Source organism: Hyaena hyaena, unplaced genomic scaffold, assembly GCF_003009895.1.
Source record: "Hyaena hyaena isolate Hyena2069 unplaced genomic scaffold, ASM300989v1 scaffold_280, whole genome shotgun sequence".
Classification (NCBI taxonomy): domain Eukaryota; kingdom Metazoa; phylum Chordata; class Mammalia; order Carnivora; family Hyaenidae; genus Hyaena; species Hyaena hyaena.
The window spans coordinates 1,019,337-1,035,451 of record NW_024080912.1 but is presented as its reverse complement, the minus strand read 5'-3'; the positions used below and the strand labels follow the sequence as shown (position 1 = coordinate 1,035,451).

Sequence of the window (16,115 nt, the reverse complement as noted above, 5' to 3'; positions counted from 1 at the left end):
AAAAGGCCAGGGCCGTGGGAAACAGAAATTATCTGACCCTCAGAGAGGGTTGACAGGGTGTGGCTTTTCCCAGGTCTTTGGAGCTCCCGTGGCTCCTGGAGGTCGGGTCTGCAGAGCCTTCTCAGAGGTCGGCAGACAGCTTGGAATTTTGACACGTGCCTCCCCCAGTTGGGGACCTAGGCAGCTAAGTCAAACCATCGCTGCCCCGAGCAACTGGCTACTGTGGCTCTGGCTCCTTCCCAGGGTGCTCAATGACAGGCTGCCTCTAGCAGCCTGGTGAGCAGTGTCTCTCCATCCTGGTCTCGCAGTACGACCCCGATGTCATTAAAAAAAAAAAACAAAAACCGCAAAAATAAAAAAAAAATGTCTCGGGCCCCACCACCCAATTAAGTCAGGATCTCTGGGGTGCTGCCTCGCTGTGGTATTTTTAAAAAGCACTTGTCAAAGTCACCGAGCTGTACATGTAAGAGCTGCACATCTTACTTGTATGTAAATTAAATCTCAAAATACATGTTCCCCAGGGGACTCTACAAGCCAGCGTCGCGAACGACCGGTCTAGGCCAAGGGCCCCAGCGCTCGAGAAGACACTAAGCGCCCCTCTCCTCTCATACCCACGCGCTCCGCAGGACTTTGCTCAGAACCGGAGCGTCCATAGTTCAGAGGGCGAGGAGTTCTGACCCAAAGGCAACATCTCCCTTAGCATCTGGTTTCCTCCTAGCAACCGGCAGTCTTAAGCTTCTGATTGGCTGGGGAGCGGAAGAGCGGTTCTCCGCTCCAGATTTTCTATTCGTAACTCTTTATTGGCCAAGAAGAACGTCAGTCTATCCTTTAAAAGGCCAGTCGGGGTTGAAAGTTGGCGGCAACTGACCTAGCAGAGCTGGGGGCCGAGGCGAAGGACCAGGCTGGGCCTTCATTGGTCCCCTCACCTCGGCCGCGGCCGCGGTTCACCCTATTCTCCAGGCTCCTTTAGCTCGGGGCCTCGCTCCTCTCCGAGGTCCTTGCCCCCATTGGTCCGCGGGCCAGGCCGCGACTCCGCCCTCTGGCCCTTCCCGCGCGCCGATTGGCGGCTGCGGGGGAACGGGGCGGGCTGCGGACGAGCGCGCCGTGCCCGCCGCGGGAGAGCCGCGCGGCGTGCGGGCGTGCGGGCGTGCGGGCGGCCGGCCGGCTGCATGGCGCGCTGCGAGCGGCTGCGCGGCGCGGCCCTGCGCGACGTGCTGGGCCGGACGCAGGGGGTCCTGTTCGACTGCGACGGGGTGCTGTGGAACGGCGAGCGCGCCGTGCCGGGCGCCCCGGAGCTGCTGGAGCGGCTGGCGCGGGCCGGCAAGGCGGCGCTGTTCGTGAGCAACAACAGCCGGCGCGCGCGGCCCGAGCTGGCTCTCCGCTTCGCGCGCCTCGGCTTCGGGGGGCTGCGCGCCGAGCAGCTATTCAGCTCCGCGCTGTGCGCCGCGCGCTTGCTGCGCCAGCGCCTGCTCGGGCCGCCGGAAGTGCCGGGCGCCGTGTTCGTGCTGGGCGGCGAGGGGCTGCGCGCCGAGCTGCGCGCCGCGGGGCTGCGCCTGGCGGGGGACCCCGGCGAGGACCCGGGCGCGGCCCCGCGCGTGCGCGCCGTGCTCGTGGGTTACGACGAGCACTTCTCCTTCGCCAAGCTGAGCGAGGCGTGCGCGCACCTGCGCGACCCCGACTGCCTGCTCGTGGCCACCGACCGCGACCCGTGGCACCCGCTCAGCGATGGCAGCCGGACCCCCGGTGAGCGCGCGGGTCTGGCGGGGGCCGGGGGGGGGGGGGAAACAGGCCGGGTGGCGACCTGCGCGCTCACCTCCGCGCCGATGGCAGGGGGTGAGGAAGGGGTGTCTCTGGGTGACAGAGGAAACCAGAGGGATGCGAGGGCGGTGTCCGCCCTGCGGGAGCCCAGGAGAGCTTCTTTATGGCCTGATAATTCTTGAGACGACCACCACTCGGGGCGTGGAGGGGGAGGGCAGTAGCAGGGCCTCCGCTTGACAGATGAGGAAACTGAGGCCCATTGAGGTTTGGGGGGTTACGGGTGGAATCCAGGCCCTCGACCCCCAGCCCTAGCCCCACTGAACCAGCCTCAGGGACTCCTGTCATTTTGTCCCACCCGCCATCAAGATGAGGCCGGAGAGTTGGGAACAAAGCCTGGAAGGATCATCCCCCCGTTGGGTAGCTGGGACGCCTTTGGCAGCAGCAGATTGTAGGCGGGTGTCGGGGGAGCATTAGAGGTGGACGGAGTTTGACTCAGGGCTCTGTAATCTTAAATTACATAACCTCGGAGCATCCCTGCCCTGGGGGTAGAATGGGAATGCTGATCATGCCAGTGTCCTCCGAGGGAGAGTGGTCAGAGTGAGTGCTTGGCACATAGTAGGTCCTCAGATGGGGTGGGTTGTATCCAGAGCTCTCCCTCTTCTGCTAGCCCAGAGTTTATGAAGCGCCTTGCTGTTTGTTCTTACGTAGTTTCTAAATTACTTTGGGGATGGGAGTTAACTGTCCCATTTCTCAGTTAAAGAAACTGAGGCTAAGAGAGGGGAAGTGAGCTGGCCAAGAACTGGAAGACCTGAACTTGGCTCTTGTGGCCACCCCGCCCCCCAGCCCACCCCCATCCAAGGCACTGTTTACTACTGTCTTCTGTTTATTCAGGCCTTTGGAGGAGGAGGAGGAGGTGGAGGTGTGCAGGTGGAGGCTTGCACATTTTGGAGGGTTTGAATCAGCCCAGAGCAGATGGTAGCAGAAGCTGACAGTGGTGAGGGTGTGTGGTGGACAGGTCACTACCCAAGGCAGTAGACTGAAGGTGGAGACAGCTCTCCATCATTCCCTCCTAGCTGACCACCTGGGCCATGCTATGAAAAGTGAGTTGTGGGGCGCCTGGGTGGCTCAGTCGGTTAAGCGTCCGACTTCGGCTCAGTTCCTGATCTCACGGTTCGTGGGTTCTAGCCCCGCGTTGGGCTCTGTGCTGACAGCTAGCTCAAAGCCTGGAGCCTGTTTCAGATTCTGTGTCTCCCTCTCTCTCTGACCCTCCCCTGTTCACGCTGTCTCTCTCTGTCAGAAATAAACAGAAAACATTTAAAAATTTAAAAAGAAGAAAAGTGAGTTTCTCCCTGGAGGCTCAAAGTTCAGGTGCAGACTGGGCTAAGGGGCGCTCTAGGACTCAGGAAGGGTGGTGTGTCACTGGCCCTGTTGATCGTTCCCACAACCTAGAGGGGGAAGCAGAGGCTTAACTATAATGCCACTGGCGAGTTTGTACCAAACTGAACACAACAGTGGTATAAACATATTAATAAAGGCCCCGTCAGGCGTAAAATCTGAAATAACGCAAGTCCCCCCTCCCCCCTTCCTCCTCCCCTTCCCTTGTGGGTCTCCAAAATGTGTGTTTACCTTCTTACCACATGGCAGCCGCTTGCACTGGCATATAGCAATGCCTGCTGTCTCAGGGGTATGTCACCACTAAGACACGTGACAGCCTTGGATGACAGGATGTGAAATGAAGTGGGACAATGGTTGTCTGAGGACAGAGCTCTCCGTTCACGTTGTCCCTGCTAGGACGCTCCCTCCCCTACGGTAGGGATCCTTGCTGCGTTGGCTGCCCTATGCCCAGTGCCTGGCTAGGCTGGTGGATAGGTGGGCCTCGGTAAATATTGGCTGAATGGATAAATAGTGGGATGGGGGGGTGGTTAAGGGCGATCAGCCCTGTCCTGGTGGGAGGGGACATTGCTGACACCCGAGACCCATCTTAAGCAGAAAAGAACACTCTGGGGGGGACTCATTTGAGTCCCTTTCCCATCCCGGAAGGAATTGCTAACCAAGGGGGCAAATGGCCTTTCTTCCCTGCCCAGCTCTCAAGAAAGCAAGCGAATTCTTTGGCTTAACTGCTCGGAGTGTCATCCTCTGTGAAGGGAGAGAGGCTCAGAGCATTTGGGGTCGGCCCCGTGGAGTCCTGACGATTGTTTAATAACTGGGGGGGGGGGCTGATTTATACCATTGATATTAGTATACCATATGCTGTTATGCCATAAATTATACCATAAATTATTATGCCATAATTTGATTTAAACCATTCCCCAATTTCCGTGGCTCAGATACTTCCCACCACAGCCAATTTCAAGCTACCAATGTCACTGACTGTGGGGCTGGGAAGATGTGTGCACACCGTGATATAGCATTTCGTCACGACAGATGTCAGCGATCTCAAGAGCGCAGAGAATGCTAAAAATAATTAGGAAGAAATGCGTTTGGAGAATTTCGTACCTGTGTCTTAAACGATTCATTGGACTGGGAATTTAGATCCGGTGACTTTTCACAGCGGCTTTAACAGGCAGCTCACAGAATTCCCGAGAACGAACCACTCGGCCCTCCCAAGCCAGTACAAGCTGGCCCGGCACATGACGGGGTCAGACCCACAGAACGCGTACCCCTGGCCGATTGTTAAGCTGCGCAGCCCGGGACAAGTTAACTCAGTGGCACAGCACCAGCCTTCTCATCCGTGAAATGGGCCTCCATGAGCGCCCGGCACTTTAGAATGTGCTCAGTAAATTCTGATCTTTGTCCTCGTTTGTTCAGGGACGTCCATGTGAAGGCAGAACCGTCTGGCACAAAGATGTGCCTGTGGGACGGGCACAGTGGGCTCATTGTGCGGGGCAGGATGGTACCGGGCCGGGAGTCAGGACTGCCCTTTCCTAAACAGTCCTCCCATTGTTAAATATGTGGGCGCGTCCGCAGTTTTGATTATTATAGTTACTGGGGCCACGGACATCTTCAAGCATGTAACTTTCTGTCTCCACTTTGAACTTCTGTCCCTGGAATCGCTCTCCCAGCCAAGGCCGACTGGGGCAGAGGTGCGAACGTTTCCGTGCCCTGCTGCGTTCCAGAAAGGGCCGTGCCAGTTTCTGGTGCCGGGAGCCCACATTCCTGTAGCGGTAACCACACTGCTGTTTATTAAGTGCTTTTCGGTTTCCAAGCCACTTGCCCCTGCGATGTCCTCTTGAAGGCAGGCATTACTTGGACCCTCCTTTTCCAGCGAGTCCGAGGGCACTCAGAGAGGTCATGTGGCTTGCCCAAAGGCACACAGCTGCCGGGCTAAACCAGCAACCCTCAGACGGGACTGACTGAGCCAGGCCCAGCTACACGCAGTGGCTCATTCAGCCCCTACCGTGCCGTTTGAGGGACGGGGAAACTGAGGCACAGGGAGGTTAAATGGCCTTCCTGAGAAGGGTGAAGATTCTGGGAGTCCAAACCCAGGCGTCCGGTTGCAGTCTGTGCTCCTAACCACGACACTAAGGCTCAGAACTCTGGGACTCATTTCCGTGCCTAATTTAACACCTGTGCCAGGCTGCCTCCCTGGAATTGCGTTTCCGGGCCCCCATGGCCTTCCCTGCCGCCACTCCGCACTGACCACGTGTCCGTCTCCCTGCAGGCACCGGGAGCCTGGCTGCTGCGGTGGAGACAGCCTCGGGTCGTCAGGCCCTGGTGGTGGGCAAGCCCAGCCCTTACATGTTCCAGTGCATCACCGAGCACTTCAGCGTGGACCCCGCGCGCACGCTCATGGTGGGTGACCGGCTGGAGACCGACATCCTCTTCGGCCACCGCTGTGGCATGACCACCGTGCTCACCCTCACAGGCGTCTCCCGCCTGGAGGAGGCCCAGGCCTACCTGGCGTCTGGCCAGCACGACCTCGTGCCCCATTACTACGTGGAGAGCATCGCGGACTTGATGGAGGGGTTGGAGGACTGAGCCCACCTGACCGGCAGCCGCAGCGCTCCACCCTGGTCCTGTGGATGGAGGCCAGGGGCCAAGAAGCCGCCAGCCCCCTGGCCCCGTTTCCCACAGCCTGGTGGCATTGGGGAGCCAGGGAAGGGTTCAGGGCCCTCCCCTCCCGGTGGTGGCTGGCCACTCTTTGCTGTTCCAGAAGGTGTCCCCCTGCCCATACCAGTTGGCCCTGGCCTGACCCAGCCAAGGTGGCCTTATATCTCCTGCCTTGTGACTTCCCGTCTTTGAACTCTGGGCCTTGACACCCAGTGAAGATTTTCCCCGAGCACTTAATCCCCCGCCCCCTTTCCTTGGGGCCTCTAGAGCCCCACCTCCCATTCCAGTGCTGGCCTTCAGTTCCTGCTGACCGATCGGAGGTCTAGGTAACCTCCAGCTGTCATAGTCCCGAGCCCCGGATGGACCTGTCAGAAGGCTAAGTGAGAGGGACTCACTGATGAGTCCTGAGGGGTTTAATTGGGACCCTAAGTAACAGTGACTCTTTCGTGTCCTAGGTCCTGAGTAGACCAGTCGGAACACAAGGTAATAAAGACTCACTGGTCCCTTAGATCCTGATGCGAACAGTCCAGAAGTCTGAGAGAGAGGGGCCTCTCGATGATCTGGATCTGACTAGACTAGCGAGGGGTCCGGATTCCTGTCCATAAGTGTCCAAATGCTGAAGTCACCCACCCCTCCTCCACAGATGTTGTGATCCAGGGGGCCGCTCAGTGGCTCTGGGGGCTTCCTAGCCCAGAGCCCCACCCTTCCCTGATCACAGTACTGGTATCAGTCCAGCGCTGATGGTGGTCACAGCTCAGGGGGTGGGGGGCTTTTGTGTCCCTCCCCATTCTGTGAGTGTTTGCTGTGCCACCTGTCCCTGTGCCCGCCCCCAGCTATTTATTTATTCTTTATTTATTTATGATCGTGTGCCAGTGATGGTGGGGGTGGGGGCTGGGCCTTCCCACCACTCCCACCTCTGTTGTAACCGGCCCTCCCGTACTTAATAAAGTGCGCGTGGGAGAGTCTGTGTGGCTTCAAGGCTGTGTGGGGCAGGGTGGGAGGAGGACCCCCTGCCTGAGCTGGGTCCACAGAACTGGGCCACTGCAACCTTCCTCTGCGAGAGATGACGCACCCCGGTCCCAGAGCAGTTTCTCCTTTCTTGTTTATATACTGATTTTTTTTGAGGAAGGGGGAGAGGGGAATCCCAAGCAGGGTTTGTGCTGCCAGCACAGAGCCTGCCATAGGGCTCGAACTCACAGACTATGAGGTCATGACCTGAGCCAAAATGAAACCAAGAGGCAGCTGCTTAACCCACAGAGCCACCCAGGCGCCCCCACAGAACGATATCTGTGCACAGTCCTACCTTAACCCAGTAGCACTTGATGCCTCTCTGGGTCTTTACACACTGATTTGTTTCAGTCCTTCAGGAAACTCACCAGACTTGTATTACTCATCCCATTTTGTCTCTTGGGGAATGAGGATCAGAAATGCGGTGTTAACCTCCACAACGGCACACGGCTAGAAGGCATAATCGCCTAAGGCAGGCTTTGAACTCGTGTTAGCTGATTCCAGGGAGCCACAGCGCCCTCTCTGCAGAGACCCAAGGGGAAGGAGGCCCTGGCTGGGGGGGAGGGTGGCGCTCGAGTGAGATGCTGCACCCCCACCCCGCCCACCTTCAGACACTCCTCCCACCCGGGAGTCGTTGTGACTGCCCCTGGGTGAGCTCGCCCGACGGGCTGCCGGGCTGCCGGTGGGGAGATGTCACGACTGCTCCAGACCTGACTGTCACTGATTTACTCGTCACGAGTTTGCACGAGGCCTTCCTACTCAGCCTGTTTCCTCCTGTGTGAAGCGAGGGGGTGGGACGGCAAGGCCTGGGCGATGCTCTCCAGTGTGGTTCTTCTGGGGAAGAGAAAGTGCTGACTGAGCCTGGCTGCCATCATGAGCCTATTTTCCCTCGCGGAGACTTCTGGCCGTGACAGGAGCTCAGCTCAGCCAGGCTAAGGCACAAGGAAGTTAACTGGCTGCCCCCGCGGGGTGCTCCAGCCCTCTCCGGGTGCATCCCTGTTAGCTGTACTGCTCATCCCACCCACACCCCGGGGCAGATTCTCCCCGGCCTGGCTGAGGCCACATGCCCATGCCCGTCTCAGAACCTGGCTGAGGCCACATGCCCATGCCCGTCTCAGAACCTGCGCCCAAGGGGCTAGAGCAGAGCTCCTGGCCAGCCTGGGGCATGTGCCACCCCCCACGCCCCCAAGGAGCACCCACCTCCCCGGCCCCGCCCTTGGACCTAGGAGCTACCCGCCATGGTCCTTGTGGACAGAAATCCAATTTCCTTGAGTGAGCACAAGGTGATAGGTAACCTATCAGAAGGGAAGAGGCATCCCTGTCCCAGGAAGTGACTCTTGATTGGTTTAAAGCGTGAATCTAAGCCAATCATGGTTATTTGATGCCCCTCCCCCCCTCCCCCCCGCGCCCTCTATCCAGTGATTGATTTAGCCGTGGGCTCGTGGACACTTCTAACCAATAAGACACGAGGGGCGGTCTCTCGGGAGATCCTGGGAATGTTTGCCCCACTTTTAAAGAAGTACACAGTAGGTCCTGCCTGGGTGGCTCAGTTGGTTAAGCATCAGACTTTGGCTCAGGTCATGATCTCAGGGTTCCTGAGCCCCATGTCCGGCTCTCTGCTGTCCGCTTAGAGCCTGCTTCAGATCCTCTGTCTCCCTCTCAAAAATAAGTGTTTTGAAAAGAACATGGGTGGAGGAGGGAAGCACTCATCTGGGCTTTGGGGGTGGAAGTTGTTGCAGCCATTCTGTGATCATGAGACTGATCCAACATACTTCTCCGCTTCAAGGGACAGAGCAGAAAGATGGGAAGAACTTGTTGGGGCTGTTTCCGCCAACTTTTTAATTTTAATTTTTTAAGTTTTATTTATTTCTGAGAGACAGTGAGAGGGGGAGGGGCAGAGAGAGAGAGGGAAAGAGAGAATCCCAAACTGACTCTGTACTGTCAGCACGGAGCCTGATGTGGAGCCCGAACTCACCAGCTGTGAGATCATGACCTGAGCCGAAATCAAGAGCTGGACGCTTAACCCACTGACCCACCCAGGTGCCCCGATTTTAATTTTATTCTAAAGATGTTATTTTTGAGGAATCTCTACACCCAACATGGGGCTCAAACTCACCACTCTGAGATCAAGAGTGGTATGCTCCACTGACTGAGCCAGCCAGGTGCCCCTTCCCCAACTTTTAATTCAGAAAAAAGTTTGGGTTTTTAGAAAAATGTGTTATTTATTTATTTTGAGAGAGAGAGAGAGAGAGAGAGAATCCCAAGCAGGTTCTGTGCTGCCCCACACAGGGCTTGATCTCATCAACAGGGAGATCATGACCTGAGCCCAAACCAAGAGTCGGACACTTAACCAACTGAGCCACCCAGGCGCCCCCAGAAAAGTTGTAAACCAACACAAAAAGTGCAAGAACAGCACAATAAGCATCCACACGTCCTTCACCTGGATTCCCAGTTAACATTTCAGGAAGCTGAGGACACCTATCCCCAAAATGAAACACCTCCTTCCCACTCTGCTCCCTGGTGTCCATGGTTCCCCAGTTCCTGACTTCCCTTCCTTAACCCCTCCTGGCTACCTCCTTGGTGACCAGAGGCCTTAGAAGGACTTTCTAGTGACTCTGCACAATGTTTTCCTTTGGAGGCGGCTGTGAGGCTAGCGGCAGCAGCTCAGACTCACCGAAACCCGAGCTTGGTCTTGCCTCACCTTCCCACCTAGCTCTCGGGTGATTCATTCTCGCCATTACAGATAAACTCGCAGCCAAGGGAAGGTCTCTGTGGGGTTTTTTCCGCATTTCCTTACGTGTCCAGTAAACCAAGTCGCCAAGAGCTGGAGTCAGCTCTAAATTCCACGGGTAACTTCTACCATGAGTAACTCAGTACGCCACAGCCGCCGCCACGTGGCTGCTTGCCTACTCGAGAATCAAAGGTTCCTGGTCCCTGCCCTTCCTTTCTCTTCCCAAACCACGCGTTTCCATGAGCCTGGGCGGTCCTAACAAATCCCACTTCTCCAACACCACCTAAAAGGGAAAACTCTTTCCTCTGCCCACAGAACGCTTCTGACACCAAACGTGTGGGTTTTCTGCGACACCTAAGTCTGTGGTCTTCTGCGGTCACCAACCAGGTGTGCTGGAATTCAGTTCAATTCTGGCACCACCCGGAGTCAGTGCAGATTCCACAGGTTAAGGACTCCGTCCCATGAGATTCCCCCCCCCCCCCCCCATCAGATGCCACTAGCAAGTCCCAGGTATCACCTGTGCTTCTGGCCGACTGGCTATAAATTGGAAATTCCCAAAGCCCCCTTCTCAGATTCAGTAATTTGCTGTAAGAGCTCACAAAACTTTATGTTTACTGGTTTGTTATATAATAAATGATATGTAAAGACACAGATGAACAGCTGGATGGCACAGGGCAAGGTCCAGAAGGGTCACAAGTGCAGGAGCTGCCATCCCCATGGAGTTAGGGTGATGTATCCATGTAGATGTCTTTGCCAACCCAGAAGTTCCCCCAAACCTTGTATTTTAGGGATTTTTAAAAATGTATTTAAATTTATTCTTTAATTTTTTTTTTCTGAGAGAGAGAGAGAGAGAGCGTGAGCAGGCAGAAGGTCAGAGAGAGAGAGAGACACAGAATCTGAAGGAGGCTCCAGGCTATGAGCTGGCTGTCAGCACAGAGCCCGATGCGGGGCTCGAACCCACAAACCTCGAGATCATGAGCTGAGCCGAAGTCGGACACTTAACCGACTGAGCCACCTAGGCGCCCCAGGATTTTTTTTTTAATGGAGACTTCATCACGTAGACATGATCGATCATAACTCAATCTTCAGCTTCTCACCATCCTCTCATTGGAGAATGCAGTGTGGGGCTGAAAGTTCAAAGGTTCTAACCATCCCTGATCCTTCTGGTGACCAGCCCCCATCCTGAAGCTCCCCAGGAGCCCACCAGTCATCATTAGAACCAAAGACCCAGGAAATTCCAAGGGACTTAGGAGCTGTCTGTCAGGAACCTGAGTCAAAGACCAAATATTAAAACAAAAGTTGTTCCCAGAACTTCTGTCCCTTAGGAAATTATAAGGGTCTGAGGGACACTGGCAGGGATTGGGCTCAGAGACCAAACATACATTTTTTTATTATCTCATGCTCCCCAAAATTTACTTGTATTGTTTTTTAATGTTAATTTATTTTTGAGAGAAACGGAGAGAGTACAAGCTGGGGAGGGCGGGGCGGAACAGAGGATCCCAAGGGAGCACTGTGCTGACAGCAGAGAGCCCAGTGCGGGGCTGCAACTCAGAAACCAGGAGATCACGACCTGAGCTGAAGTCAGATGCTTGCCTGAGCCAACCGGGTGCCCCTTCCCCAACTTTTAATTCAGAAAAAAGCTTTTTTTTTTTTTTTTTAATGTCTATATATTTATTTTGAGAGAGAGAGAGAGAGCACAAGCACTAGAAGGGCAGATAGAGAGAGAGAGAGAGAGAGAGAGAGAATGAAGCCCAAGCAGGGTCCCTGCCGGGCCACCCAGGTGCTGCAACTCCCCAAGCTTTAGTTTAGAGAAGTTTCAAACCAACAGAAAAGGTGCTAGAATGACATAATGAACACCACTGTCTCCTGCACATGGAGCTCCAGTTGTCAATATTTGACCAATTTGCTCCATCACCCTTTGTATATTTTTACATTTTTTCATTGATTCACTTGAGAGTACTCCGCAGATGTTAAGACTGTTCTCGGGGCGCCTGGGTGGCTCAGTCGGTTAAGCGACCTATTTCGGCTCAGGTCATGATCTCGCAGTTCATGGGTTCAAGCCCCGTGTTGGGCTCTGTGCTGAGGAATAGCTCAGAGCCTGGAGCCTGTTTCAGATTCTGTGTCCCCCTCTCTCTCTGACCCTCCCCTGCTTGCGCTGTCTCTATCTCTCTCTCAGAAATTAAAAAAAATAAAAAATAAAATAAAAAAGACTGTTCTCCAAATCCTTATCTGGCCTCTCCTAGGGGCAAGGACTAATCATGGATTATGGCCGCCTAGAAGAGCGAGGACAGTCTCCACAGCCATAGCCCACAATCATACAAGAACCCAGATCTTTGACAATTTCACTGAGCCACTGAATTAGCTGCCATGGAAACCTCCTCATTCCAGATTTGTCATGGGAAAGTTTCCCTTAATTTGAAAATGATTTCTATTGATGGGGCACCTGGGTGGCTCAGTTAAGCATCTGACTTCATTCAGCTCAGGTCTCAGGTCATGATCTCACAGCTCGTGAGTTTGAGACAGCGTAGGGCTCTGTGCTGATGGCTCAGAGCCTGGAGCCTGCTTCGGGTTCTGTGTTTCCCTTGCTCTCTGCGCCTTCCCCGCTTGCGCTCTGTCTCTCTCTCTCTCAAAAATAAATAAACATTAAAAAAAGTTTTTAAAATGATTTTTGTTGAATTTTTTGTTACTTGCCACCCAAAAACTCTCCTGATACACAGGCCCCAGGCGCATTATAGAAAACAATAAAATGCACCCAATTCCCGTAAGTCCCACATTAAATATACGGGGGGGGGGAGGTTGCTATATATCTCCAAAGTATTTTTATACATTTGTTTGAGACATTATTTGCCTATGAGGATCTAAGGGAGGAGTGACCAACCTCTAGGAAGGCTTGGACACACTTCTAAAGTAAGAAAATCCAACCCAAGAAAATTGTTTCCAAATGTTTCCGTTTTTACGACTACCAGGTTTTAAGCTTGAGCCCAGTAAACGTGGATTCATTTCAACTTTGCAGTTTTAGTATTTTGGAGCCAATGCGTTTTTCTCTCCAGGTCTCAAATATTCTCTAAGCTCTTAAAAAGCTCTCCGCTTCCTGTGAGTCTATAATTATGTCAAAAGAAAATGTTAAAAAAAATAAATAAATAAAGACTGAAGCCTGGGGCCTAGAGGGTTAGTGAATGGCAGCGCCTTGACCCCACCCAGTCCTCATAGGAGAGGAGAGGCAGTTCCCCAAAGACAAGTGAGGGCCTGTAATCAGGAGGGGGACAGACACCAGGTGGGAAGGCAAGTGACAAAAGCCCACTGTATTTGGGGAGGTGGCTGTCTGGGCAGCAGACAAAGGCAGGGCGGTAAAACGGAAAAGCAGAGCGAGGTAAGTGGGTGTTGGAATAGTGCCTGAGGTTAGGGGGCATCCCCCCTACAGTCCTTTCTACCCTTCATGGAGAAGGAGGAAAAGATCTGGCTCTGAAGATGGAAGACCCTTCACCCCTAGCTCCCTGTGTGACCTTGACTAAGTAGCCAGCCTCTTTGGGTGGTTCCTGAATCCTTATATGAGGGAGCAGGTCAGGTCTGGAATCTCTGGGGTCCTCTCCTGCTCTGACTTCTAGGACTTTGGAGCTGGCTCTGGTCACCTCCACCAGCCCCGGCTGGGGCCAGTCAGGTGGCCTGAGGGGTGTGGATGGGGTTTCAAAGGCCCTCCCTGCAACTGTCAGCTGGAGGAGGTACCGCTTTCACATGGGCAGGGCAGAGGAGGGACGGGCAGGACAGGGCAGGAGTCCGCAGGCTGGGAAGGGCCGCACTGGCCTGTCCAGAGGCGCTGAGCTCACTTCTAACAGCAGCGGCCAAGGTCCAGCCTGTAGAGCTGCCTAGAGGATGGAGAATTCCAGAGAGCTCACCGCCTCTGCAGAGCAGTGAGGGAGGAGGAGAGCCCACATGGTGGGCAGCCTTGGCCTTGAGGGTGCAGGACAGAGAACTCATGTGGAGCCGCACACACATCACCTCTGTAACCCTCCAGCCAGCCAGTGGATGCTAATGTTCCCACTTTCCAGGCTTGGAAACAGGTTCAGCGAGGGCAAGGCCACAGCCAGGCAGCCCCCGGATTAGGACTTGCCTCTCTTCTCCTGATTCAGACGCCAGCTTCAGCGCAGGGCCCTGCGTGGCACATCCCAGCCGGCAAACACGAGGCAGGGAGCGGGGGAGGGGAGGTGTAGATAAAATGAGATAAGGTATGAAAGCAAGGCGCCGGGCACAGGGCCTGGCAGATAAGTGGGGGTGCCACCACCACTGGGAGGCCCTGAGGACTGGGTTGGAGCTTGGCGCACACAAGTGCACCTTGTCCCTGCCCCCACCCAGGAAAACCGCGAGCCCTGTTACAGAGGACGCTGGATTCCAGAGAGACTCCCTGCTGAAGCGTAGGCAGGCAGGCACTGGCGGGGGTAAGAGGGAGACTTCCCAGAGGTGCTGACCCCCAGAAGGTAAGCTCAGCCTAGGAAGAGACCAGAGGGAAGCTAAAACCTTCTGAGATTGTGGCGAGGGAGGGGGATCATCCATTTAATGGAACAGACATGAATTCCACCCTGCACTAACCTTGTGTAGGAGAGTAGGGTTTCACCACCCCAGTTTACAGATGGGAAGACTGACTTGGAGGACGCCCTGGTGATGGCGCGGCAGGGCTAGGACCAGGATCGAACTCTCCAGACTCCCAAAGGGGCCTTTCTGGAGGCCCGTTCACCACGCCAAGCCAATTCTCCACCAGCCCTCAGCTGGCCAGACCCTGGAGAATAAAGCAGCCCCTGGTCCGACAGCGAACACTTCCCAGTGCTGGGCCTGACTTCCAGGTTGGGAGAAGCTCGGAGCTTCGAGCTTAAGGCCCTGAGCTGCTGGGCTGGAACCGCCAGCCAGACCCAGTGGCAGCAGCCAGGAAAGGACTGTGAACCACCTCTGCTCCCCGATCTAGGGCTCCTCAAATGCCCCTAATGCTTGATCAGGCAGAGGTGTCTGTGGCCCTGGGAGGGGAGGTAGAAAGGAAAGGCCCTGGAGCTCTCTCCACCCACCCCTCCTTATGTTGAGGTTTGGGGGAGGCCTTGGAGGAAACACCCAAGCAGCTGTGGTTGGTTTGGTCTTGGAGGAGGGGCTTGGGGCTCGGACAGGGGGCAGCCTGCTTTGAGGCCTAATGTACTCCCCCCACCACTGTTCCTGGGCCAGGGGTGGGCTTTAGTCATATGGAGAAAGGCGGGGATGGGGGGTGGGGGAGGCACCAGAGAGCCTGGCCTCCAGATGTGAGTCACTCCTGGTCCACATCTCCCTGCCTCTTCAGTATTGGTAATTTCAGAAGGGACATGGCAATGTGGGGAAGGAGGTCCCAATGACAACTCTCCGAGTCAGCGCCCCACCTTGCCTAGTGCTCCCCATCCTGGGTATCAGGTGGGCACGCCCCACCCCAATCCACCCTCAACTCTGTTGCTACAGTGATCTTCCCTGTAGCTCATGTCTCACCTTCCCTATAACCTTCTATGGCTCCCCAGAACCGTCAGTTAAAACAATGGCCAACCCCCTTAAAGAGGCCCTTCATGATCCAGGTACTCTTGTCTTGGCCTCCCAGCCCCATGTCCCATCTTTCCCCGACATACCCCAAAACTCCAGCCACACCCCGATGCTCACTGTTCCCGTCTGAGCCTCTGCTCATGCTGGCATGCCAAGCCCTCCTTCTTCATCTCTCCTTCAAAGCCCCCCTTCAGCCCAGCACCTAGTAGATGCTCAGTAAAATATCTGCTGAATAAACAGAGAAAGGAAAGGCTGTGCTTAGCCTTGGATGGGAAGAGAGCAGAAGCGGGGCGTGCACAGAGTAGGGACCCCAACCCTTCATGGCCTGGCCCAACCTGCGCCCTCTCCCGGGCCTGACTCTCAGGCCTGAGGCTGTCAGGCAGGGGCTTTGGGATGAATCCCTGAGGCCCCTCCGGAGGGCTGAGGCCTGAGGCCTGAGCCCCGGAGGCAGCCAGCGGCAGGCCTGGCACCCGGCCCAACCTTTCTTTAGCGCTAGTGAGAAGCCTAAGCAGCAGCCACAATCCCTGCTTCCGGGGGAGGCCCGGGTGGGGCCAGGGCCCTGTGGTTAATGGTCCTGGGCTCTCTCGGCAGAAGCTGCGCAGGGCGGCCACGCCCTGGTCCCTGCAGGGCAGCCTCGACAACCCCATGTCTAATTCCCTGAAGGACCCCGTATCCCCTCAGCCATCTCCTCTGGGTACCCCCTGAGCTCGGCCTGCTGGCCCTCGGCCCCTTCCCGCCAACTCTCGTTTCTAACTCATCCTCAAACTATTTTCCGTTGGCTTCCCCCAGTCCCTGCCACAGCAAAATTTTTGGGTGGGGGGTGGGGAGGGATGAAGGAGAATAGGAGGTGGGGCCTGGACCCTGGGGGCGTGGTTGAAGAAGAAGGAGGTTTACCACTCTGATTGGTCACCTTGGCTCCCAAAAGGCTTCAAAATGCCATTGACTCCGCCTCCAGTGGGGCCCCCCCGTCCCTGTTCTGACTTACAATTGGTTGGGCGCCCAGGGGGCGGGACTCACCGGAGTCTGG

At 55.6% G+C, this 16,115-nt stretch overlaps 1 protein-coding gene across 1 annotated transcript; it reads left to right on the top strand.

Annotated features, from left to right (window-relative positions):
• Nucleotides 1-1,139: 1,139 nt before the first annotated feature.
• Nucleotides 1,140-6,773, top strand: LOC120241133 (pyridoxal phosphatase). The gene is made up of 2 exons (XM_039246058.1): nt 1,140-1,743; nt 5,420-6,773. The coding sequence occupies exons 1-2, from the start codon at nt 1,170-1,172 to the stop codon at nt 5,734-5,736; spliced, it is 891 nt and encodes a 296-aa protein (XP_039101989.1). The 5' UTR covers nt 1,140-1,169; the 3' UTR covers nt 5,737-6,773.
• The last annotated feature ends 9,342 nt before the right edge of the window (nt 6,774-16,115 follow it).

Coding starts and splice junctions, on each gene's coding strand:
- LOC120241133 (XM_039246058.1), top strand. CDS start 1,170: ATGGCGCGCTGCGAGCGGCTGCGCGGCGCGGCCCTGCGCGACGTGCTG. Junction 1,744..5,419: donor CGATGGCAGCCGGACCCCCG/GTGAGCGCGCGG, acceptor GTCTCCCTGCAG/GCACCGGGAGCCTGGCTGCT.